The sequence below is a fragment of the Lytechinus pictus genome, chromosome 13 (genome assembly GCF_037042905.1).
Source record: "Lytechinus pictus isolate F3 Inbred chromosome 13, Lp3.0, whole genome shotgun sequence".
Taxonomy (NCBI): domain Eukaryota; kingdom Metazoa; phylum Echinodermata; class Echinoidea; order Temnopleuroida; family Toxopneustidae; genus Lytechinus; species Lytechinus pictus.
In genome coordinates, this window is record NC_087257.1 from 11,834,576 (window position 1) to 11,860,187 (window position 25,612).

Sequence of the window (25,612 nt, forward strand, 5' to 3'; positions counted from 1 at the left end):
GGAATACCGTGCAATGGAAAGCATTGGGCAGAATTAGTGACTTTAGCAGAAAAGGCCGTTAAACTGTATCGTGAAAGAGAGGGTTGAGATCACGAAATTTCGAGCGAAAGCGACGTTGTGTTGTTGTGGATGACGGCACTGTTGATCTGAATGGCAAAAAAGTACATTGGACTTCCGAACAGGAAGTTGTAATACCGAAAAGCTATCCCATAATGCAATGCATGTTAGCGAAATCGCTATTTGGGGTAGCGAGAATTGTAGTCCCATCATGCAGCATCACAATAACAGATATCAAAATGAATGAAAGAGTCATTGAGACAACTTACCAGGTGTTGTTGATTGGGTGGTTGTTTCTGGAGCTGCCGTTGTAGTTGGAACTAGACAGGGTAGTAATGATAACATCATTATAATTACTGTATATGAGTTATCAAAATGTATTTCAGTGCAAATTTATACACATTTCAAAGTGACTTCTTTTTTTTCATTGTGAAGAAAAGAATATTTTCTCAAGTAAACAAGTTTATTTGTAGAGAATACAAATTAGTAACGGGAAGGAATGAGTGTTGATAATGATAATAAAATTAACACCAAATATATCCAGGGTATCCACTTAATTACGAAAAAATGTTCTCCTAGAAGGCCCTGCTATTACAATTACCCTGGTTTTGACTAAGCTATCTAGGCACTCAAGCATTTGAAGAAACTCTACATACCAGGTACCCATTCACCTTACCTGGGTTGAGTGCAGCACAATATGTCAGGAGACTTATACACTGAGCCACAACACCTTTCAAGTATCTAAAATTACTCAAATAATTTTAAACAATAACCACTTTATTCATTTTCTGCAAATTACAAGATGCTCCTTCAATTAAACTTCAGTTCTTCTTACATTTGCTGTACCCTTTGACAAGTTGGTTCTGATAGTTTAGTGTCATCCTTGGTCTGTTCATGTCAATGACATTACAGCCTCATTCCCAACTTCTTATCACTTGTTCTGTTACCTTTTACATAATTACCAGAATACATTTCCAAAATGAGGGTGACATGGTAAAAAACTAACCTCTATTACTTAAGCATTCTGGTTGATTTATAATGATCTTAAAATCTTCTTAATGTTCCAAAAATTAGTTGGTCAAAATCTGTTCACAAGGCCTAATATTGTTAGTGCACACAATAAATGGTATTATAGGCTACCTACTTATACATTAAAGATGGAATAATTTATAGGCTATGTTTATGCGATAAAAGCCAGAATCATGATTTACAACATAAGCATAAATCATAGTAACTACAGAATCAAAACCTATGTCACCAATTCATCTTGGACAGGATAAGCAATGACTGCCTATTTCGATTTTGAAATATAAGATATATTATCATTCCGAGGGCAAGCTATTTACCTTGTTCAATACATCCTCTGACTCGGACTTCAATAGTTAAAGGCATGCTAGTCTCGTCCAGTACTTCAATGTCAAAAGACTCAACAGGTTCATTATTAAATGTATCATTAACTCTGAACATTCCAGGAGGAGTGGAGCTCACATCATATTCATTATTATCTCCGCCGCTTGGACTATCCCTAATATTTGAGATGCGAACCCTCTCTAGTGGGGTGGTTTGTCCTCCAGCCTCAAATAAACTCAGCATCAGTGCATTCACTATTGTCATGTACCCTGGGATAGAGAGCTCAACATTGAATTTTTTGACTCCAGACACCAGTGTGATAGTTCTGTTGGTACTCTGATCACTCCCCTCAGCAGTAAGGATGATGCTAACATTCAAATTATCCAAGTCCTCCTCACAAACACCTAGAATAATAGCAGGTGATAAAAACAAGAAAAGGCATCTTTTAAAAAGTCTATAAATATTCCAGTTACAAGAGTATGCAAGACATTTCTTTTGTTTATTCAGTACAACTAAATAGAAAAACTTTAACAGAATCTGATCTCACTGCACCGATTTCCATGTTCCAATTCTGTTTACTAGGCTTAATATTGTTAGTGTACACATAAACACTGGCATTAAATAGAGATAAGATCAACAGCAAGGACAACTAGACTTAGTACAAAATTGAATTTTCTCCTACATCTCAAAGTTAAAAACAAATTTCACTGACGATTCAGTTAAAATAGTAAGTACTTCTAATGAAAAGAACACTCCAATTAATTATTATGTATACCTGGTGTTGTTGTCACTGTTGTAGTGGAAGATGTTGTGGTCACTGCAATTAAAACATTCAGAAAAAAAAAATCCTTCAATCCAGATCGAAGTGTGCATATTATCAATTGACAGAAAACAATTATGTTGTTGCATATCAACTGAAATACATTTTTCTGAATATCACTCTCAATTCTGACAACTTACATTATAACTCTAAAACGAGGGAACAAATTATTGAGTCAAGAGAACAGGTGAAGTCAAGCCAAAGAATACTTACTAGTGCATGGGAACAAGTTACAATTTGAGGGAACAAGTTAGCAAATCATGGGAACAAGTTGGGGAAAAACATGTCATGTCAAGTGATAATGATAATAGAAATCCAGTATATATACCCAGGGTAGCCACCTAAGTTCAAAAACTGTTCTCCTAGCGGGCCCTGCTATAACTGTTACCCTGGCTTTAACTAAGCTTCCTAGGCACTCAAGCATTTGAGGAACTTCTACTTACTCGTTACACATTCACCTCACCTGGGTTGAGTGCAGCACCATGTGTGTAAATTTCTTGCTAAAGGAAAACACATGGGGTTGGAATTGAATCCACGTCCCTCAGAGTCATGACCACTAGGCCACAACATCCCAACATAAAGGTAGCAAGGATCCAACCCAAGTAAAAATAAGGTTATGATTGTTGAATTGTAGTCCCATTATGCAGCATCACAATATCAGATATCAAAATGAATGAAAGAGCCATTCAGACAACTTACCAGGTGTTGTCGATGGAGTGGTTGTTTCTGGAGCTGCTGTTGTAGTTGTTGGAACTGGACAAAGTAGTAATGATAACATCAATATAATTATATGAGTTATCAAAGTAAATTTCAGTGCAAATTTATACGCATTTCAAAGTGACTTCCTCAACATGTGTAGTCATAATTATGTAAATGTTTTATTCGTTAGAGAAGTCTAGAACTCATAATATAAAAAAAAAATCCTCTTTCAAAGACACTAAAGATCTTGTGACCTTGTCTAATCCCTCAGAACATTTAACTACATGAAAGCTAGCTTCCAGTACTGCAGTGTTTAAATATTCAACAGGTTGATATACGAATGTCTCCTGTATGTGGTTCGATAATGTTTATCTGTAGTGCAGATTTACATACTCTACTGTATAACGCTTTAGCATCAAACCTTCAGTGTTAAATGTGATAACCTACATTATTCATTTCATCTAATATCGATTTTGATGGAAGTTTGGCTCACTATTTCCTGTGACTAAGCACATTATATCCATGTTTTGTTAAACTTAATATCAACAATTCCCACCACAAAGAAAATAGAAATGAATGAAATAAGGTCAAATATGACGTAAACATGTTTGAGAGGTTTAACTTCACCATTTTTAAGAGTTGAAACTCTTTGCCAGCCACTGACAGAATCACTCCTGCGCCACATTAATTACAAGATGAAACCTAGTTTTGCATGGACTATGCTCAATCAGCTCACAATAGCTTTAGATTGGTTTATTGTAAAGAAAAGCTTTGTTTGTATACAGTACAATGCGATGCACATATCCCTATTGTGCATGTTTGTGTAAACAATAGACTTAATGCACTCAATATGTATTGTGATCAAATAGAATGCGACTTCACTTGAACTTGGCAATCTGCTGTAACTCTAGTCGAACAAAACGGGCAGAGTTATATATATGGCATTTCAAATTACCTGTTTCAGATGGTCTAGGTCTTGTTGGGTTAGTTTCTGTAACTACAAATAAATATTAATTGAATACAATTATTTATAATTATGATGTTGCTGAGGTCACAACATGTAACATGTAACATACCACACAGACTAACCACCCTCTAGATGCCCAGAAACCCAAGTTAATCTCATTGCCGGCTTGATGAAGGCCCTGCTGGCCGAAAGCTAGCATTAAATGAGATACCTTGAAAGCTACTTCTATCGTCAATGCCTGGATTATTTTACGGCTAGATATATATATATATATATGAAGGACCCACTGGCCGAAAGCTCGCAATAAAAGAGATACTTGGAAGCTACGTCTAGCGTTAATGCTTGATTTATTTACGCCTATATATATATATATATATATATATATATATATATATATAGATATATCCATTTCTTTCACAAAATATTTAAATAAAAGAGTTGCCAAAGCAGTTGTACATGTATACATATATATATATATATAAAGAGTATGTGAATATTCACAGCAAATGTCTTTACTTGAATCATGCATGACATACATTTTTTTCAGTGCTTCACCTCCTCATTCAGGAACACATTTCAAGATTATGAATATGCCATTTATGTTGTAAGCTGGCCGTTTTGTAACCATACATTTCTTTTATTTTCCACTTGTTCGATTTCAGCTGAATAATATTGTTATTGGAAAAGATGAGTGTGAGGAATTGTTAACCTACCTGTATCGCCAGTGTCCATTGGTGTTGTTGAAGGTTCTGTCGAAGAAGGTTGAATGATAGCACAATGATACAGAGTGTATGATTCCACTTATTCTACAACATACATGTATTCTATGGACAGACAGACAGACTCCGAGCGTGATACCATAATATGTCCGTAGGACGAGAATATTAAAAAAATTACAAAATGCCTTATTATTTCCCTTTAATCGAAAAAGATATGTATGCCGTTGATGTTGCTGGCTTTCTATAGTTGTGGGTAAGATGGGGCCCAGAGCAAATACCGAACAATAGTTGTTTTTTTACAACTTACCTTCACTGCACCCATATATAATCGACGACGTGAAATTCATTGCATCCGAGAAGGTTAATTCAATTACATCAACATTTTCAAGTGGTGTGTAGAAGATGATCTGATTGGGGTGTCCTTCTTGTAATTCTAAGACAACTCCAGTAGACTATTATTTATCAAACAAAAGAAAAAATTATCAAAATAGAAAACATAATAACTTGTAGCCAACCACTTAAAAAGTGAACGTCTGACATGATATTAAGCTTGTTCCCATATTTTCAAAAATTGTGATTTTTTTATGGCTATGACTTGTTGCTTTCTTTTTCCAGATTTTACAGAAAAAGAGATGCATACATTTACTTTTCAATTTCGAAACATGAAATGGTTATTCACATCATTATGAAAAATTGTTATCATACTATTTAGGGTGGATAAAACATTTTAAACAAGTGGAATGCCTCTGGCTGTCTCACCTGCATCACACGATTCAATATAGCAGCAGTGCTGACTTTGAAAACTACTATAAAACAATTACTCACAAAAAACACCATTCATATGTTGACACAATATTACATTTATTGACATTTGACCTTGATCATGTGACCTAAAATTTGTCAGTGATACTTGATTACCCCTATATCCACATTTTATACACTATATCTATAGACTTAAATGACTATTGACATTGGTCATGTGACCTGAAACTCGCATGAGATGTTCAGTGATACTTGATGACTCTTATGTCCAAGTTTTATGAACTAGACTAATAAACTTTCAAAGTAATGATGGTAATTCAACAGATACCCCATTATGGCCAAAGTTCATTGACCTTTGACGCTCGTCATGTGACCTGAAACTCGGACGGGATGTTCAAAGATACTTGATTACTCTTATGGCCAAGTTTCATGAATCAGATCCATAAACTTTCAAAGTTATGATGGTAATTCAACAAATACCCCCAATTTGTCCAAAGTTCATTGACCCTAATTGACCTTTGACCTTAATCATGTGACCTGAAACTTGCACAGGATGTTCAGTGATACTTGATTACTATTATGTCCAAGTTTAAGTTTTTTTAACGTGCACATGTTGTGACTCTCCTATACACGGGACCAACATTTGCGTCCTTTCCGATTGGACGGAGTGTTTTCCAACTGCATTCACACCCGCACTGAACGCAGCGGTGAGGCACGCTAACACACAAGGCTAGCATCAGTTTTTTTTTTAGACGTCTTCCGGCATGCTGCGGGACGCGAACCCATGCACGTCGAGATCTACAAACTTATCTGGAACAGGCGCTCTAACCGACTGAGCTATGCTGCCTCCCTACTGGAGAATGGCATCAGCCAGAAAATTACAATACCCCTTCCGCCTCCAGCATAAAGGTCTCTAAAGGCCACCGCACACCTTGCAACTGTTCGCGAACCGATTTTGGAACAAATCGCATTTTGCTCATTTTCTGAAAACGTGAATGGAACATATCATTTTATTTGAGGTTAAAATCAATTGAAAGAATACTAATATAAGCATTTTGAAAGATTGCAAGCTTTTATTTTGTTTCAAATCGTAGCCAATCTTACGACTGCTATGACGTCATTACGACTAGATATTAAATTCGCTTCTATTCTACGAAGGATGATAGCATAGTCACAGATTTGAACATAGGTACGATGATTTAGAACATTACACAGTAAGATATTCCAAGTCTCAATATAAGCATCAAATTCTACTATATTTTATTCTGAAATCGGGTCGCAGACCAATCGTAAGGTGTGTGGTCGCCTTAAGAAATGACAGCAAAAAAGACTTTATGAATATTGATGTTTAACCCTTTAGCACCTGAACCGCCCGAGACCGCCCTTCCTATTACACACTGAACCGCCCTTAACCGTCCGTACGTTTTCTTTGCGCTATAGTATCTCTTGTCTATGATTTACCGTGGTAATATTGCGTGTGCATACCGTATAGGTTGGCTGCTACATAGATCTGCATAGAAAAGTGTATGCTCCTATTGAGTATAATAGAGAAAAACCGATTGACATGCATCGGTGTGTAGCAAGTTTCCAGACTGTTGCGCAGTCGATCTCAGCAAAGATGGCTGCGTCCATGTCTCGGAAAACCACTTACTTCGCCGAAGAAGCTCGGGCCTTGCTATATGTTCATCAAAACGTTGGATATCACACAGAGTTACATCTAGATGTGAGTTGGAATTAATTTTTGACATATTTGATCCAAGATTTGGCGAAAACTTTAGTATTCTGTCAGTGATACTTTACATTTTTTTGAAGGCGTGGGACTGGGGCGGCTGACACCCAAACTTTTGTTTTTTTTTCTTCTCGCTCTGCAAACGATTGTCAAAGGTCAATATTCGTATATCTGATTGAACTTTGCCATGTACCATTCTATTCAACAGGTCCTATGCTACAAAATAAATATAACTTGTAATGAACAAAAGTAAATTTATAAAAAAATATTTCAATTTGTTTGGAACAATGCCTACTTATTACCAGTTTTATTGTTTCCTCCAGTGAGTAATTGCCATTATGCATAGGAATCTGTAGGTGCTAGAGGGTTAAGTGAGAATATTTTCTAGTTGTTCAATATTACAAAACAAAAGAGATAGAAGCTTGATCAAAACGTATTACTTGTCCACTCGTTTGCTGGTCCAAGACTGCTTCGGTTGCTATCCTGTCCGTTACATCTGTCCCCGACACCTTAACTGTAAGTATCGTAATGACTCTAACTGCAGAAGTAATCTCAATTGCAGTCACATTGGATGGCTGTTTCAAGACCACGATGTAAAACATATTGTTGAGGGTCTTAATTGTCCTCTCCAGCTCATCATAACACTCTGTCGAGTAAAAAAAAATTGATTTCACAGTGAATGAAAGAATGCACGCTTAGTATTGTATTACAATGAACGAATTGTCGAATTCAGGGGCCTGTTTCATAAAGGACTTACAACTGTTGTAACTTTGCCATTATGGCAACTACCATGGAAACCTTGATTCTGATTGGCTGCTGAGCCCTGTTACCATGGTAGTTGCCATAATGCCAAAGTTACAACAGTTGTAAGTACTTTATGAAACAGGCCTCTGACAACATGCATTCTTGTTTCTCCCCACCCCCCCCCCCCCCACACATACAAAATGAGCAAGATGAAAGGTCATTAGTGCAGCATAACTTTGGGGGGGAAGAACAATAAAGAGAAAAATGAGCATTAACCCTGAACCCAAAAAACCTGGGGATGAGAGCAACACCCCCCCGTTCATTTCTTCTGGTGAATCTGTGACCCTTTTTTTTTCTGTCCAGACTGATTCTCAATATATAGGAGTAAGCATTCCTTGCGCCCCTGTCTGGATCCACCACCTTTGTTCCTAGAAATTTCAAAGCATCCCTCCTCCCTATTTTTTCGTCAACTGATTAAAAGCAATGTACAATTAATAAAACAATAATTCTGATCTTTGTATTCTCAATCCATAACTTTCAATGGATAAACCCTCATTTAACAAGGGGGGTCAATTTGACCCCCGCAAAAAATTTTGTCACTACGCTGTCATGTAAAAATTTTTTATTGCGCCACTCGCTTACTTTTTACTTTTAAATCTTGCGCATCTTTTGAGACCAAACTTGCGATGGCCAGGTATGCAGTTCCAAAATTTCACAACATTTTGTTAGTGCTTGTCAGACCCAAAATTGCTCAAAAACTTGATTCTGTGTACAAAGTGAATTATGCAAATTGTGTATTTTAACCAAAAAATCATAAATGTGATTATACTTACTTTTGTTCGTTTAAATGAATTTATTTTTTGCTATTTATGATTGCAAAAGGGTCACCGACAAAGTTCATTGGAAAAAAACAATTAAAAAAACCAAGGTTCGAAAAAGCATAAAATGCAAAGTAATTTAAAAAACAATACAATAAAATTAATTACATTTTGGAAATTTTGGGGCTAGAAATGTAAAAATTGATACTCTCACCAAAAAATAGCATTCTAATAGCTATATAAAGTGAGTTAAAGGCAAAAACATACACAAAAAAAAACAAATTTAGGGTAAATTTCATATGCTTATATGCATAATTTATTTTAAAAAATAAATGATTAATTTTTTGAAAATTCTACTTTACAGTCTTATAGTTTACATTCAATTCTACTTGTGTGCAAATTCCACCACGATCGCGCAATCAGCATCCAAGATCTGAATTAGAAATTTGTAACAGTTCTAAGTACAGACTTTTTTCCATTTTGTTGTATCTGTCCAAATGGTATAGTGAGTGATTGTATTACCGACCGGCCTTGTATTACCGAACGCGCGCATCATACGCATCAGAAAATAATTTCATACGCTCAAAATTTTGCAACATCCTTCCAAAGAGAACTTGAATATAAAGATGATAAAAAATGGTCAAAAACACATTTTCAAAGTCTTAATATTCTAAAAATACTAAAATATGGTCAAAATAGCTCATCAGTGATTTTGTTGTTTTCTCAACTTTTCCCACAGAAAACACACGTTTGGTAATACGATACCTTTTTCAAGTGACCAAAATATTTTACATGCGAAGAGAGGTCCGATTGGAAGCTAATATCGTAAAAAGGAAAAACAATTTTGGCAAAATTTTTACATATTTATATTTTGTCGGTAATTGTGTATTTATGGTGAAAGTTTGGTGAATTTTATGAGAATAATGTGTTTGATATGATTGAATTAATGAAAAGTGTTCTTTAAAATGATCCACTACTATAGGGGTTTTTTTACCTTCACAATGGGCACAACATTTTCCAGGCAGTCTCACTTGTTGTTCCTGCAACAATGCAAAAATTTAAAAAGTTAAAATTGTATTTCAAATGACAGCAAATATTGCCTTCATCTTTCTTGAGTATCACACACAACCAACACTTATAAAATATCAAGCAAAAGTACATGTATTGCATACAAAGAGATTTAAATAATATGACACAAACAATTGTGATAAATTCCATCGAAAAAGAGAGCTGTTATATATGATAAAATACACATTGAACAGAGAAAATAAAATAGAACACAAATCAAATGGGGTCTAAAAATTCAAAACTATAAAACTATGAAAATCATATGATGCTGTGTAAAATTAAAACAGGTAGGTTTTTTTAGACACCGCTTCAGTAGGCAAGCACTGGACTCAACTGACTCTTGTTACAAAGTTTACAGTCTTAACGAGCCAACTGTCGACAAATTTTTACAAGCAAGTTATTAAGTCTTTTGTACTTACACACATACACAATAGTGATGTGTGCATCGCATTGTTCAATGTACACATAAAGTTTTTCTTTACAATAAGCCAATCAATAGCTAATTGTGAGTTGAATTAGCATAATACATGCAAAACCCCTTATATAAATGTGGCACACTAAAGACTATGTCTGTGGCAGGCAAAGAGTTAAACTGACGTGACAATAAGGGCGCAACTTGCGCACATGTATTTTGAAACCTGTTAATTGTTTCCATAAAGTTAGATTAGCGGGTTAGCTCTAGAAAATACCTACCACTGCACATAATAAAGGCTCACAGGTAGAGTTGCTATTGTCTCTGCACTCTGTGTATCCATTGAAGCACATACATGACATACAAGGTTCAGTCGGGTGCTGCCAGCTCTCAAAGGGCTGGTAAAGCAATGAACATTAATCATTAATTTTAAAAAAAGATCTATGGGATTGGAAAACTTAATCTCATCTCATCCTTTTATTGCATTTTATATAGTATACTTATGCTTTTTATGGATACAATTAGAATTCAACTGCAAATCTATAAATAAAGCCCTCAAAATATTTTGGGGGGTTGAGAAATCATTTGGTGGATTCTGTTCAAACATAAGTCAAAATAAAGCAGTATCACCACAGATTTTTTGCGTGCATGTAATCTACTGTTTTTTGTTTTTTAATTCCAATGTATTTGTTAGTTTTCATATATTTTTCAAGGAAATCATCAGTGATAATATTTCATTAAAAACAGCATGAACTTAATAAAGTCTAACCAGACAAAGTAAACAAAGAATAGAGTTACACTAGAAAAATAAACAGAACAGGAAGTACATTTTCCGATGAATTTGGGATCTTACAAATTGCAATGTACAGGGACCTTTAAAGCTATGTACAAAGACATCACATAACAAGCTTTTCACATTAAGCATTTATCATGCAAAACATTGTGGGGCCAGTATGGCCTATCCACCCGTCCAGCACCCCCCCCCTCCCTCGGTCTATTGGGGTTGGTGGGCTGGATCCTGCAGGAGGTTGCTTGCATCTTTCCAGCTACTTAGCTTCTTGAGAAAAGGAATGAAGGATGGGATGAATGATCGCCTACAAGCCATTCTGATTTTTTTTTCTTTAATTGTATCAGGCTGATGATAACACATTGCCTTGCACTCACTTCTCTGAGTCTGTTGGTCTGATCCTTGCATGGGCACTCTCCTTCAAAGACACAATGAGTGCCATTGAAAATGCGAGGACTTCTGCAAGCATTGCATGTAGGTGATCCTGTTATTGCTTCATCAATTGTACACTCAACGTCGAGGTAGGGACAGCACGTGGGGTGTCCATGAACAAATGGATCACGGCATTCTGCAACATACAATCAATTTGTCATTATAGTAAGAGCTACATGTATAGTGTAGAACACTGAGAGAAAAACAGAGAATTATCAACATCAAGTACGACACAAATATACCAGGTTTTGAGAGAGTATGGTGGGAAGTTATTTATCTGTGGCTTGGCTGGCAGTTAATAGTTATATTTTTAGTCTAAAATGGAGATAATTAATTTCCATTATGCTTTTTCTTTTTTTTTCCATCTATTTATTAGAACATGGCAATAGCTACTAAGCAATCCTTGTTCTTCAATAGGTCCATGCTTTCAAATTAACTCCTTGTACAATAATGTAAATGATCAGTCGATTCGGAGTGGGCCTCCAGTATGACTAAAGCATAATCTAATACCCCTTTCACAGACCCATCCTCCAATTATCCACCTAAGAGTAATGCGGATAATTCAATAAAAATTGCATTCACAAACTCCGAAAATAATCCGCACTATTTTTTTACGAGTGCCCGACCTGAAAAAGGCGGATAATTGTCATGGCAACTGCACACGCCCCCTCCGATGGGGTTGTGTTGGAAAAGGGTGACCTTTTGTGACCGCACCATGGCATTTATCCGCATTACTTTGGAAATGCGTTCACAAAGTCAAAATCTGGTCCCGATGCTGCTATTATGCGGATAATTGCAGCATCGAAATAATGAGGATAACTCTGGTCCCGCTCCGATTTTACAACCAAATTATTCGGATATTATCCGCATAATTGGGTTCGTGAAAGGGGTATAAATGATAAACCTCAGTATACTACTGGTAGCTTTAACCCTAAGAAGACTCAGGGCTGATTCAGCCACATTCGACATTTATCGCGATAAATCTGCCACGCATGTTTTTACCGCGTCGCTCACTCACTTTTTACTTCTAAGTCTCGCACATCTTTTGAGACCAAAATTGTGACCCCCGGGTACATGGTTCCGAAATTAAGCAACATTTCGTAAGTGCATGCACACCCAAAATTGCTCATAAACATGAATTTGTGTAGAAATCCACTGCAAATAGTGTTTTTAGCAAAAATTCATAAATGTTTCATTATTTTTCTTTTTACTGATTAAAATCAATTATACTTTCATCTTGTTTATGGTCAAAATAATGTCCCCAACAATTCCCATTGAAAAAAAATTAAAAACAAAAAGTCGGAAAACAAAGAAATACATAAGAAATTTAGAAACAATAAAACACATAAGAAAGTAATTTTGATGTTAAATTTTTCTAAATTACATTTGATCAGATCCCTATAAAGAGTATGTGTACCCCAAATTTGCATTTAGGGGCATTATTTAGTTAATGATAAGCAAACTTTTGATTTTATGCATAAATTAGCAAAATTAATTAGCAATGAGATTTTTCACAGAATTTGATCCTATAGGTTTGTAGATTATGGCAAGGGTAATACCCGTGCCAATTTTGTTGTGATCGCGCGATCGACGGCCGATCATAATTGAGGGAGAAGACATGTAAGAATATCACAATATCATAAATATATCTGATGAAATAGGAATGCGCAAGATTGATAAGATAAATTCCATTTCACCTGCAGTACTCGAAACTGTCGTAGTTGTTTCTGGTGTGAAGAAAGAGAAAAGAAAATACGAATTAATATGAAGATTAACAATAATAATAATAATAATAATAGGCATTTATATAGCACCATCTATCTAGAAATATTCTATTCCGAGGCGCGTTGTTATTATTATTATTACCCCGGCTTTAGCTCGAGCTGCCTCCCAGCGCTCATGCATTCAAGGAATTAATCCTGCCGGGTACCCATTCACCTCACCTGGGTCGAGTGCAGCACAATGTGGATAAATTTCTTGCTGAAGGAAATTACGCCATGGCTGGGATTCGAACCCACGACCCTCTGTTTCAAAGTCAGAAGACTTATCCACAGGGCCACAACGCTCCAAAATGGCAAACAAGATTCAAAGAAAGACGTCAGACTTTACTCATGCATTCATTAAAATACCCAAGATTGTCGGCTTATTTTCAGTAGGGCATACATAATCGGTTTAGTTCTTATGGACAATATGAATGTGAATTATGAAATACGAATGAGTGTGAAGTCATATGTTTTCCTTTTCAAAAAACAATAAAAAAACTGAACCTAGAAAGAAAGATGCTTCTAAAGGCTTCATAATAGTTCAGTGGGTACCTGGAAAAACATTGTCAGGAGGGGCCAAAAATTTGAGAAGTGAAAAAAGGTGTATAGTCACTGTCATTTTGAACTACATTTTCCATAATTCCCGTGCCCAGCCCCCCCTCCCCCCCCCCCCCGTATCGGAGTCCTCTAAATAGAGTTGAACTTACCAGATGGAGGGAGACATTGGCAGCAGTGATCATCACTATGGACTAGCATCTCACCCTGTGTAATCAACAAAAGAAAATTTTAAAATGAACCCAAGTTAATAGAGACATCACTAGATATGATGTATTATCACTATTTCAAGAAAAGTATTCCTGCTTGTGAATTTCACCCCCCCCCCAAAAAAAAAAAAAAAAAAGAAGATCAACAATTGCAATAAACTTGTTACTTGCCACAGATGTAATCCCTCCTATTTTCGGTAACCTTAAAGGACAAGCACACCCTAACAAGAAGTTGATTTGAATAAAAAGAGAAAAATCTATCAAGCATGCCACTGCAAATCTAATAAAAATTGGATGTAAAATAACAAAGCTATGACATTTTTAATGATCCCTTAGTTTCACAAGAGTTGTAATGCACATCCCTGTCAGTATGTAAAAAAAGGGACTGATGATATCACCCACTAATTTTCTCCACATTGTCCTGTGAAACGAGATTTATTCCTCCCTGAACATGAGAAAATAATCATAGCTTTGAAAGTTTGCAGTTCGATCAAGTTGGTCCTTATTGGTGCCAATTTGGAAGAATAAAAGAAAATTTGTTAAGGCTTCAAAATGGTCAATGCCCTCAAGGGGACCAAGATAAATGTGGATATAAAGCTGCTCCTCCCTTACCTTTGGGCAGTCTCCTGGGTTCGTGGTACATGTCTTGTAATAAATACCTTCCTCCAGTATACAAGATTCACACGGGGATTCAACTGGAATTCGGGCCATCTGCAAACCAAATGTGTTCAGAATCATTTACTTTATAACGACAGTGCTCAAAATAAAATGTGTAATTTTGCACGATGAAAATCTGAAGAAATAACATATGTAGGATGAAAAGAAATGGAAAAACTGGTATCAGAAATGAAAAATAAAACAAATGAGAGCACAATTGAGGAAGTGTGTGGGTGTGCCTGTGTGTGGGTGTGGGTAGGTGCTGTGCATGTGTGTAATACTTGATACTTGATGAGAAAATTCCTCTTGCAGCTCCAAAAAGCTAAACTGGAATGAACTTTGCAATACATGTATGTCGTGAAAGATTGGTGTCATGGTGAAGATCTCTATTTTACAATAAAAGGAGAGTGCATTATGCAAGTAAAAAACCTTGATACATCTTAAAGAACAAGAGATCCAGTTGGAGGCTGCAGATTTCTAATAATGGGAAGCGCAGCCTCTTTGAATGCTGGTAGACCTGTTTTGTAAACGACTTCGCTGGGCAGGTGGTTCCATATGCCGGAGCATTGCAAATTTGGTCTCAAAATTTGAGCAAGACCAGATGGGAAAAAAGTAATGAAACCAGCTGGTGCGCATCTATCATGTTTTTCATTTATCAAGAATACTGCCTTGAAAGGAGCCTTTCAAGGCATTGCTTACATGTATGTCCTCACAATTAGCTAATTAGCTAAATCTTTGAACCCGTTTTATGATGTATTATTCACTTCCAGATTAATATTTAATATTGATTATATTCTGCATACTAAGAATCTTGCAATAGGGCAGGTCAAAAGTCATGTGATTAAGGGTAGTGCAGCCATCAATCATCGCTTGCGGTGATGGAACTTTTGCATTTTGCTGATCACTGCAGCCCATAGGGTCACATGATGCATAATAAATTATTTTGAGTGCATCTGAAATAAGACGTCGCTGCCCTTCAAGTTTTTTGTTCCATTTTTCTCCATAACTTGCAGTGATGATTGCACAAGACCTAGATGAGCACATGCTGTAAAACTTTTGAAAAAACTTTTTTCTAGATACTTGTGCGCCGTTTACATACATTCTAGCAGTACAAAGAGCATTAATTAGTCTATTTTTTCAATGAAAAGCTATTTTTTTACATCAAAATCATCTCTTGATTTCCAGTGACAAGGCAAACTATTACTTCCTCAGTGAGCTGGATGTACTTGCTATCTTTCCTCAGCTCCGCTTAAAAAAGATAACTTCAACCAACTTGCATCGCAAGTGATAGTTTGCCTATCACCTTCTCCAACAGTAATTATTTTCTTACCATTACACCAAAGTCAGTACATACTTTTTTAAACACTTCTACATATCTAATAAGTTATAACCACTGATCTCTGCCCTACAAACTCAATCACTGTACTTGGACTGTATTCCAATACCATGTACCTCTATACTCCCATCCTAAAAAATAGGATTATGGAAGGACACTCAAACCTGTCTTAGAAGCCACTAGTCTAGTGTGAAATTTGTCTTTACTGGTCAAAGAAATTGTCTCCCATTTGAAAGGAACATTTATTATAGCACCTGTCTATAACAGCAACCTGTCTCCCGTGGCAACATTTTGTTTTCCAGGGCAGCTTGAATAGGCAGGTGTGACTGTACATAATTTGAGGCCGCTAACAAGGAGCTCGAAAATTAAATGAGAAAGGTATGCTTACCGAACAAGGCTGCTCTGTTGACTCGGTTCCAATAACTACAAATGATGAGAAAGGGAAACATATAAATCAACCGATAAAACATAAAAATGCAAATAGAGCACTAACAATAGCATAAATATATTGAAAATTTTTGTGTGTAGTGGTAGTGAAAATAACTCCTAGGAAATTTGTGTAATACTGCTAAGTACATGTAAACATGGTGATGTATTTCATTAAGAGCAAAATGGCTTTGAAAATATCTATTTCATTGTCCATAGAAAAAGGAATCCTCTTCCAAGAAAAAAAAACCCAGATATTTGACGTCTTTATATATCTTCCTACTGAAAATCAGACAGTGAGACTTTTTTGTGGGTTTTGCCATGCATGGTCACAAATGTCTTCACATACAATTAGAACTGCAGATACATTTTTTCTTGATCACTGACAAAAAGACACTGATTACGATTACTTAAACAAATGATTGCATAAACATCAATTCCATTTAGATTAATGTGTCACAATAGTGGTGAAACTTACCAGCAACACAATCGCAGCATGACTCAACAATGTCATTATGCAGCAGTACCGTACCCTAGAAGATATAAATTAATTTAAAGAAAAACAACCATTAATGAAATGCCAACTTGAATGACTGATAACAGATGTAAAAGGAACCAATTACAATTCGTATTTTGGATCTGTTATATGACCGAAAAAAAAAACTCCAATAAGATGGCTCTGAAACGGCACTGTTGTGGAAGCTTCATGGCGTAGTGGTTTTGTCTTTCATCTTTAAAAAGTTAGAGGGTCATGATTTCAAAACTGACTCCAGGCATTTTCTTAGGCAATCAATTTCCTCAGTTGTCAGCTGTACCTAACAAAGCAGAAGGGAATGGGTACCCAGTAGGATTTCTTCCTTGAACCCTTGAGAACATACATAAAAGCTCAATAATGGCCAGAAATATGTACTATATAATGAAAACACAGTAGAGTATTACCCCTAATAGTCCCAGGGTGTGGTTACGCTTTTACATCCACGGGGGATGATGATGTGCATGATGGTACCCAAATAATGAATATTTATGAGTGCAATGGACAGAATACTTCATGGGGTGAAAGATGAAATGATCCAAGCCAAGATTAAATGGATAATTCATTTCATCTTTCACTGAATGAAAAGAACACTCATGATTTGTTTTCATATGACACCTAAAAATAGATCTGTGTCATGTCATTTGACATTAATTTGAATGCCAAAGTGCATATAGAGCAAACGAGGTCTGTTTATTGTCACATACAACTCGTGCTGCAAATACCAGTTTTTTTACGTGTAGCGCCAGTGGTCTCGGCGAGCGTGCAATGGGCAAAATCATATGGATCCAAAGTTAACGATGAATTCATCAAAAATTGCATGGATGATGATATCATTGTAAAATGGGCTGAATGATCGACATCAAACAACCAATCAAATTACAAGGATCGATCTTGGTGTCATATCATAGAAAATGATGTAAACTATGGGATGAACTAGTTAAATTTTTCACAAAATCTATTTCTTTATTTAAAATGAATTTGTTACATTAGTTTATACATCAAATTACACCTTGGCAACAAATCTGAAGTGCAATATTTTCTTGTTTAGAGACTCATTCTGAGAATCTGATCAAAAGTTTGATACAAAAAATTTGTAACAAAATGGTTTTGTCAATTCTCTTGTATTAATGATGATCTTTTACACTTTGTTGTTTTCTTAGTGAAAAGTGACTGCCATAACTTTTAAAACATATAAAGTAGAAATGTATTGATTTTAATCTGTAAAGGAAAATTTATTCTATACATTTTGGCTAGAAAAAGAATTTGTATTGGATTTGTACACAAAATCTTCTTTTTTTTAGCAATTGGGGTCTGGCATGCACTTAAAAAATGTTGCGTAGCTTCAGAACCACATACATAGGTTTCACAGATTTGGTTTTAAAATATGAGCAAAATATTAAAAAACGTTGTAGCACAAGATCTTGTTTCATTGCACTAAGTGATTAGGGGATATGCTATAATTCACCCCACCTCTCCTGGGACTGATTGGATGAATACAAAGCCAACGTACCAATACATCCTATGTTCTATAAATAATCAATATTAATGTAACTAATTCATTTAAATCACCACTGTTCATTTTTTAAAACAAGGGCTTTTGCCAAAAAAAAAATAACCTAACAAATCAAATAACATATTTCAAGGTGCTAAAAATGGTATGTGTATAAAAAATGTATATTTGGACAGCACACTTTAAATTTCCATCTTTATTTACCTCACTGCATTCAATATTACACTCCTTTCGGCAACCGACATCCCCTTGCTCACAGAAGCATGTCACGCAAGGTAGGGTTCCATTCCAGGACTCTCCATTCTGCAATGTTACACAAAGAAAATTCAGAAAATGCTGGCTTTTGAAAAATAACAAGAATAAATCTTTACTAGAGTATCCACATATAGCATTACATGATACTATACGTTCATTGAAAGAGATACATCGAATAACATTATATAATGCTTGCCTTTATACTAAATAAAACATGATAATCAGTAAACTAATGTAAGGAAATACCAAAAACTGATGTAAGGAAAAAAAGGCAGAGCACAACAAATAAGAACAGACTAATCAATGTGGATGAGCCATGCCCTCAGCTGATCAGCTCACTCTGACCAGGGCCCCGTCTTACAAAGAGTTACGATTGATCCAATCAATCGTAACTCTATGGAAATCCATCAGTGTCATAATTTTTTTCTACAGGAAATTTGCACAATGTCCTTTGTAGACAAAGAGAAGCATAGTGATTTTTCAAGAAAACAATGAATGCATGAATATTCATCATAGTTGAAAAATATTTTGAACAAACATGAATAATATATGTTGATGTTGCTGGCTTTCCATAGTTGTGATTGACCAGATCAATCGCAACTCTTTGTAAGATGGGGCCCTGACCTCATCAAAAGAAAGTAAGATGCGAGGCTTGCTTGGGAAAATAAGTGTTCCTGGAACACTCTTACTGGAGAAATAACAAACTAATCATTGATCCAGCTACAATTACAGCACCATGCATCAGTATGTGATCCACAGCATAACTTGAAAATTTTGCAGCATTAAGCTGCTAAATCTATATATAATGTGGGACTACAGAAGGGATTCTAGTGATATAAAGGTGCTCGACTATCAGAATTATAAGTTAAATGTTTGAAGGGGTAAATCCAGATTGACCTCATTCCAAGAACTTATCAATCATTATATTTTTTTTAATCTAGTGCAAAGGCTAACATTTAGGTTTTCATTCACTTGGTCTACAGGCAGATGGTCTAATCTAAAGCCAATCAAATACTAGTCTAAAATGGCATGGGCTTAAGACATTTGACCTTATTATCCATTTGGTCTAATACTGCACTTGGTCTAATACCCATTGGCTCGCAACAGTACACATCCACTTTATTAACTCATTTGACACTCACATTGTTTAAAATTGCCTGGGAATGATAACTGAAGGACTTTCTTCATTATGAAAGCAAAATAGTATACATAAGAAATATGCAATACAAACATATTTTTTTATTTTTTGGCTCCCATAATTTTAGCACAGAGTTAGACCGTGGTCTAAGTTAAACCCGACTTCAGAATACTGGCCCCTGTGTCTAATCATCATTTAGGCAAGCAGAATTCAAAAGAAATTGCAAAATGTGTTAGCCACTGAGAGTGAATTGGCCAGACTTTCATTTAGATTATATCAATTATATCAATTATAATATTTCATACTTCATATAATAAAATACAAAATTAAAAGTGAGGGGCTGACGTCATCGGTTCCCTCATTTGCATACTGACCAGGATGTGTATACAACTATTTTATGAACTTAAGTGAAATAGAATGTTTTAACTATCTTTATCTTTCAGTCAACTTTTGATAGATTTTAGTGTTGTATTCTTTTGATTTTTCTGTTATTATTCAAACAAGTTCTGTTGGTGTGGAATTGTCTTTAAAGAGGAGGGGGATTGAAATGACCCAACATTGTTTGGTCTCTCATTGACTGAGTGTTATGAGCAACTAGTCTTAAAGGGATGCTCCAGGCTGAAAATAAATAAATAGAGTAAAATTCACAGAGAAAAATGCTGAAAATTCCATCAAAATCTGATGAAAAATAGCAAAGTTATTGAATTTTAAAGTCTAGCAATATATTGTGAAAACGGTTATATGCACATTGTCATGAATATTCATTAGATGGGCTGATGATGTGACATCCCCATTTTCCTTTTTCTAATGATATTACATGAAATCATAATTGTATCATTTTTTTATGTGTGGTTGATATGTCTCCCTTGTAATGAAATAAGTTGCAGCAATGAATATCAGATGTACTTAATCAGTTGTTATTTCTATATTGTTGGTTCCTGAAGGAAAAAATGAATAAACCTAATTTCATACAATCAAATACAAAAGAACAAGTTGGTATATGACATCATCAGTTTGCTCATTGAATATTCATGAAGACATGCCTAAAACTGTTTCTCCAGAATAATGCAAATCTTTACTTGCGATCAGATTTTGATGAAATTTTCAGCCTAGAGCTCTGTGAAATTTAATCTATTTATTTAGATATGAATATTTTCAGCCCGGAGCATCCCTTTAAAAGTACTGTATACATTTTGTGATAACCATCTATAATACAGAAAATGAAGTAGCATATGATTTTATTCAAGCTACTTGGTAACATAAGGTTTGAATGTATGGAATCGTGAATTAGTATGTTATAATTCAGGTGGGCCTATATTACAAGACAACATAGCTCAGAATGCAGGGTTCCCAGCTTTACAAGGAAACAAAATTACCAAATTTTTCCATGGTGAAGTTTAAAAATTACCTGATAATTATTTAAACCCATTCCCAGTTTCGCATGTTTTCTAAGTTGTTGCAGTGAATTACATGTATTTTCAGTATAAAAACAATCATGTAAAACTAATAAGTACCACCATAACCAGTCATTCAATTGATGTTGTCTTAAAATGCAACAAAATATAACAGAGTCTGACTGACTACCATGCTTTCGACTTTTGGGCTGATCAAAATTACCTGAGTTTTCCCTCATTTGAGGCATTTTTCCCTGATTTGAGATATTTTGATCAAATTCCCTGATTTTTCCCTGACAGGAAAACAGTAAAACAAAAATTCCCTGATTTCCCTGAAGGGCTGGGAACCCTAGAATGTCGCATTATAGTGGCCAGATGTGAGGAGGCATTATTACGGCTGCTAGCTAGTTCATTGCTGCTTTAGGTTTGCACATTGATTTGAAAAAAAGAGGGGGAGCAGCGTTATTTACAAGCACTGCTTTCTGTTTGTTTCCTTTTTATCCTCATCAATGAATTTCAGTGATTATGGATCTCTATCTTGGAAAATAAAAATAATTTTGAATTGGAGTGAATATTAAGGGTGGGTGAGCTTAAAATCAATTCAAATGCAAAACCAGCCGATTCCGAAATAGTCCCATCCCCTACTTTATAGACTTACTAAATGAGAACTCGATAAATTTGTTGACCCCCCCCCCCCCCCCCCCGACGATATGATAGATATACTTTTCTTTATTTGCTAGGATAGTCATCCTCATTCTATACCGCCTTGCCCCACTCAGTCTACTCTGTACTTAATTTGTTGTCATACATGCATACTTTTTGTTTGTTTTTAATCTTCGCCACTACTTTCTTCATCTTTCAGGCCCAATCCTTTCTCTGCAATTTCTATCCATATCTCCTTTTAATTACCCTTTCCCTTTACTCACTTTTTCTCCTTCTCCATATGCCGTCTTTATCCTTCCCCATCTTCTCTTTACTAATACTTTTCATCCATGCATGTACAGGTACAACGTGCCTCATTGTGGTGGTTATAATTTGCGTACTTAATATTTACAATGTTCAATACAATGTACGAGTTTGTTTACTTTCAACAATTTATTTCCTTGTATTATAATAAGAAGTACTAGTAATTGTATTCAATTTATATCATTTCATGTTTGTACTTAGGTATCATTCTGTTATTGTAAATTGTACATGCTTTTATTCAGCCTTTGGCTGCGAGGCATGTTTTGATAAACCATTATTGAATTGAATTGAATTTAATTCAATTGAACTTACCTGATACCTTGTGTGGTCATCTCCGTACTCACAATCGCAGCTCCGCTCATCACTCCCATCAGGGCAGTCTTCTATACCATCGCACCAGGTTGGCTCAGGGACACATTCGACACAGCCGCCACACGGCACATAGCCATCCCTACAGTTGCACGGGTGTACAGGTGGTTCTGTGGAAATAGCAAACAATGTTGGAATAATAAGGTGAACTTTATATCCAAGTCAATCAAAGCATTCAATAAAAATATGTAATCACAAATCAATAGATAGGAACAATAATAGGTTGAAAAAGATAGCAGATAACATAACAAAAGTATAACTTAACACAAAAATTGCAGTAGAGTACAAGAAATGCTGTAGTGCAATAATGGCTGCAGAATAAAAAGTGGAAGAAGAAATAAACAGTATTCAAAGAGGTAAAAATAAGAATTATAATGATCGTAATCACTGATAATAATAATCACAATACTTCTAATAGTAAAATATCCAGCCCTTAATTTTTTTTAAGCGCTGTATAGTATTACCCCAGCTTTAACACAGCTATTCTGATCGGGTGCCCTAGCATTCAAAGATTTTCATTACACCAGGTGCCAATTTATTACACCCAGGTGGAGAGTGGCAAATACAGGCAGATGCCTTGCCAAAGGTTGGAGTGCTACAGTGGAATTTGAACCTTAGGGTTCAAAGCTCGAGGACTTATCTACTGAACCATAACACATCTACTTTAGTCATCATTTAATACATTTTTACAGAACATTCCTAAAACACCCATTGATCAACTGCACAACTTGGGGATAGTGAATTAACTTTCATCCAAACTATATACAATATTTGGTAGCAAGAAAATCACTGCAGAACTTGCAAAATTTAACAGTAGATCTAATTGATTTTATTGTTGTCCTGCTTCGTCATCTTTTGGTTATTTGATGAAAATTCTTCACTTTTATATGTATTAATCAGATTTTGTTCAATATTCTGAAATATGGGACAAATAGGCGTCCCGGGAAGGGTTTGTCGGGACGCCAGGACAAAGGAGCAAATACCAGACGATCCCTGGAAATATGGGACGTCTGGTCACCCTGCTGTGGACTCATGAATGAAATAGCTTACTTAACCATGGCAACAGGCGTCAATTTGGCGCATTGTGACAAAGGTGCGCATCTTCATTGGACATTTTTTAATAGATGCGGTAAATAAGCGTAATTCATGCAGGGAATCTGCATAAACCATGGGTTCAACCGATGGTTTAAAAAAACACCTTTGTGAATTTGGGCCAAAATGTGACAAGTCATCATATAAATGAACAATAATTTGCCAGGGGAGGTCCTCTGTAAATAGCCAAAATGCTAATTTTGTCTCCAAAAAGAAAAAGAAAATAGCTTATATATGAAAGAGCAATTCATCTTCTTCATACTGTAATAATTTGAAGTTGTAAAAGTGGAATGAAATGAAAGGATACAAGAGTTTCTCTGACACGATTTTTTCGGACTGATTGGAAGATCCACTGAGATTGCTCATTGTGCACATCTCATGCTTGAGTAAACCCTGATCTTCAAACCTTGTTTTCTCCTTATTTTATGAAGCTGCCACTGAATCTCCTCTGCATTCAATCAAGTAATCATAAGGATCATTTTTGATCAATTTTCACAATTAGATATCATTTTAAAGCTTACAAAGTGTTAAGTTCAATAAAAATCTCAATATTCACTTTGGGCGACTTCTTGTTGAGTTTGGGGTGGCTGGTCACAAATGCCATCATAAATTGAAAAGGATCAACCAAAAGTTGAATGGACGGTGGTGTTTGGAACATTGAATACAAGAAATGCAAATATATACCTGGTGTAGATGTCATCTCTGAACATGTAAGGCCAGTACAGGTGAAGTACCCATGTGAATCGCAAGAGCTACAAAATAAAAAAAGTCATGTTTTTTTATTTAATACAATTATTGCAACCATTCCTTTGAATAAGTAATGTGATGCACATTTCATCATTCTACAGTTTTGATAATTATTTGCTACCTGATGGGTGTTTCATAAAGCTGTCTGTAGGTTACGAGAGACTTTACAAACAACTGGTGATCTATCCTCTGGTAATTGATACACACTGGATTCCATTGGCGTTGATTTAGTTCCTAGGGTCACCAGTAAGTTGTTTAATGTTTAATGTGCGCAGCATTTTGTTAATACCATACAAGTTACATTTGTATAGAGCATTCCATTAATATATCAATGCACTATACACTGTACAACAATATAACATATACATTACATCACTTACTCTCAGTTTAACAAATACACAAGAAAATTATGAAATGTATACATTGCAATATAACCAGGCTCCAAAAAGGCCCCAAAAAGCAAATAATATTAAGTTACTCATGATTGAAATAGTGTCCCTGATGATTTTCATTTATAAAAAATGGCAAAAATTAGAATAACGAAAAAAACATGAAGTTATAAAATAAACAATAAAATACATACATGTAATAGAATATAAAACGAATATTATGTTGATAAGAACAGGTCCTGTGTCTTGGCAAATGAATTAAAGAAGAGGAGCGTGTATTGTATTTATATAAATTGTGATTTGTATCAAACAATTCAGAAAAATTAACCGGCATAAGCCCATTGATACACTGATAAATAAAAATAAATTGCTGGTAGATTGTAATTTCTTCTAAAGTAGGTAGTTTAAACTCAGAGTATAATGTGCTAACTTTAGATCTTGGGCTTGCTCCAGCTATGATTCTAACTATTTTATTTTGTTTTGTAACAAGTTTCTTTAGGTAAGACAAAAAAGTACTACCCCAAACTAAGTTACAATAAGACAAATATGGCAATATGAGTGTGGAATACAACATTTGCAATATATAAGCTGGTAAAAAGTAACTTAATCTGGATATAATACCAATATTCTTTGATATTTTCTTCTCTATATTTTGTATGTGAAATTTCCAAGTTAATTTTGAATCAATGGTTACACCAAGAAATTTTGTTTTTTCAACCTTAGGAATGTCAATGCTATTCAATTGTAATAAAAAACAATCAGTGTCATATTGCTTGTTACGATTACTGAAAACAATGAAGTTACACTTACGGGCAGTGGCGGACCGTGACCCGGAGGAGACAAAGCATTGGAGGGGCACTGTATTGTTTGTGAACAATGCTGTGCCCCTCCAATGCTTTGTCTCCTC

The 25,612-nt window shown here is 35.4% G+C and overlaps 1 protein-coding gene across 1 annotated transcript in view; it reads right to left on the reverse strand.

Moving 5' to 3' along the window:
• The window catches only part of LOC129273999 (mucin-2-like), a 131,501-nt gene that overhangs the window by 53,927 nt on the left and 51,962 nt on the right, over positions 1-25,612 (reverse strand). The window contains exons 23-41 of the mRNA XM_064108643.1: positions 24,254-24,321; positions 22,421-22,587; positions 18,560-18,658; positions 16,789-16,843; positions 16,273-16,307; positions 14,504-14,602; positions 13,835-13,889; positions 13,062-13,091; positions 11,310-11,500; positions 10,427-10,543; positions 9,660-9,705; positions 7,544-7,749; positions 4,920-5,064; positions 4,607-4,642; positions 3,882-3,923; positions 2,927-2,980; positions 2,183-2,224; positions 1,404-1,811; positions 327-377 (exon numbers count right to left, since the gene is read on the reverse strand). Coding sequence (XP_063964713.1) covers positions 327-377; positions 1,404-1,811; positions 2,183-2,224; positions 2,927-2,980; positions 3,882-3,923; positions 4,607-4,642; positions 4,920-5,064; positions 7,544-7,749; positions 9,660-9,705; positions 10,427-10,543; positions 11,310-11,500; positions 13,062-13,091; positions 13,835-13,889; positions 14,504-14,602; positions 16,273-16,307; positions 16,789-16,843; positions 18,560-18,658; positions 22,421-22,587; positions 24,254-24,321 — 1,946 coding nt within the window. The remainder of the gene's footprint in view (positions 1-326; positions 378-1,403; positions 1,812-2,182; positions 2,225-2,926; positions 2,981-3,881; positions 3,924-4,606; positions 4,643-4,919; positions 5,065-7,543; positions 7,750-9,659; positions 9,706-10,426; positions 10,544-11,309; positions 11,501-13,061; positions 13,092-13,834; positions 13,890-14,503; positions 14,603-16,272; positions 16,308-16,788; positions 16,844-18,559; positions 18,659-22,420; positions 22,588-24,253; positions 24,322-25,612) is intronic.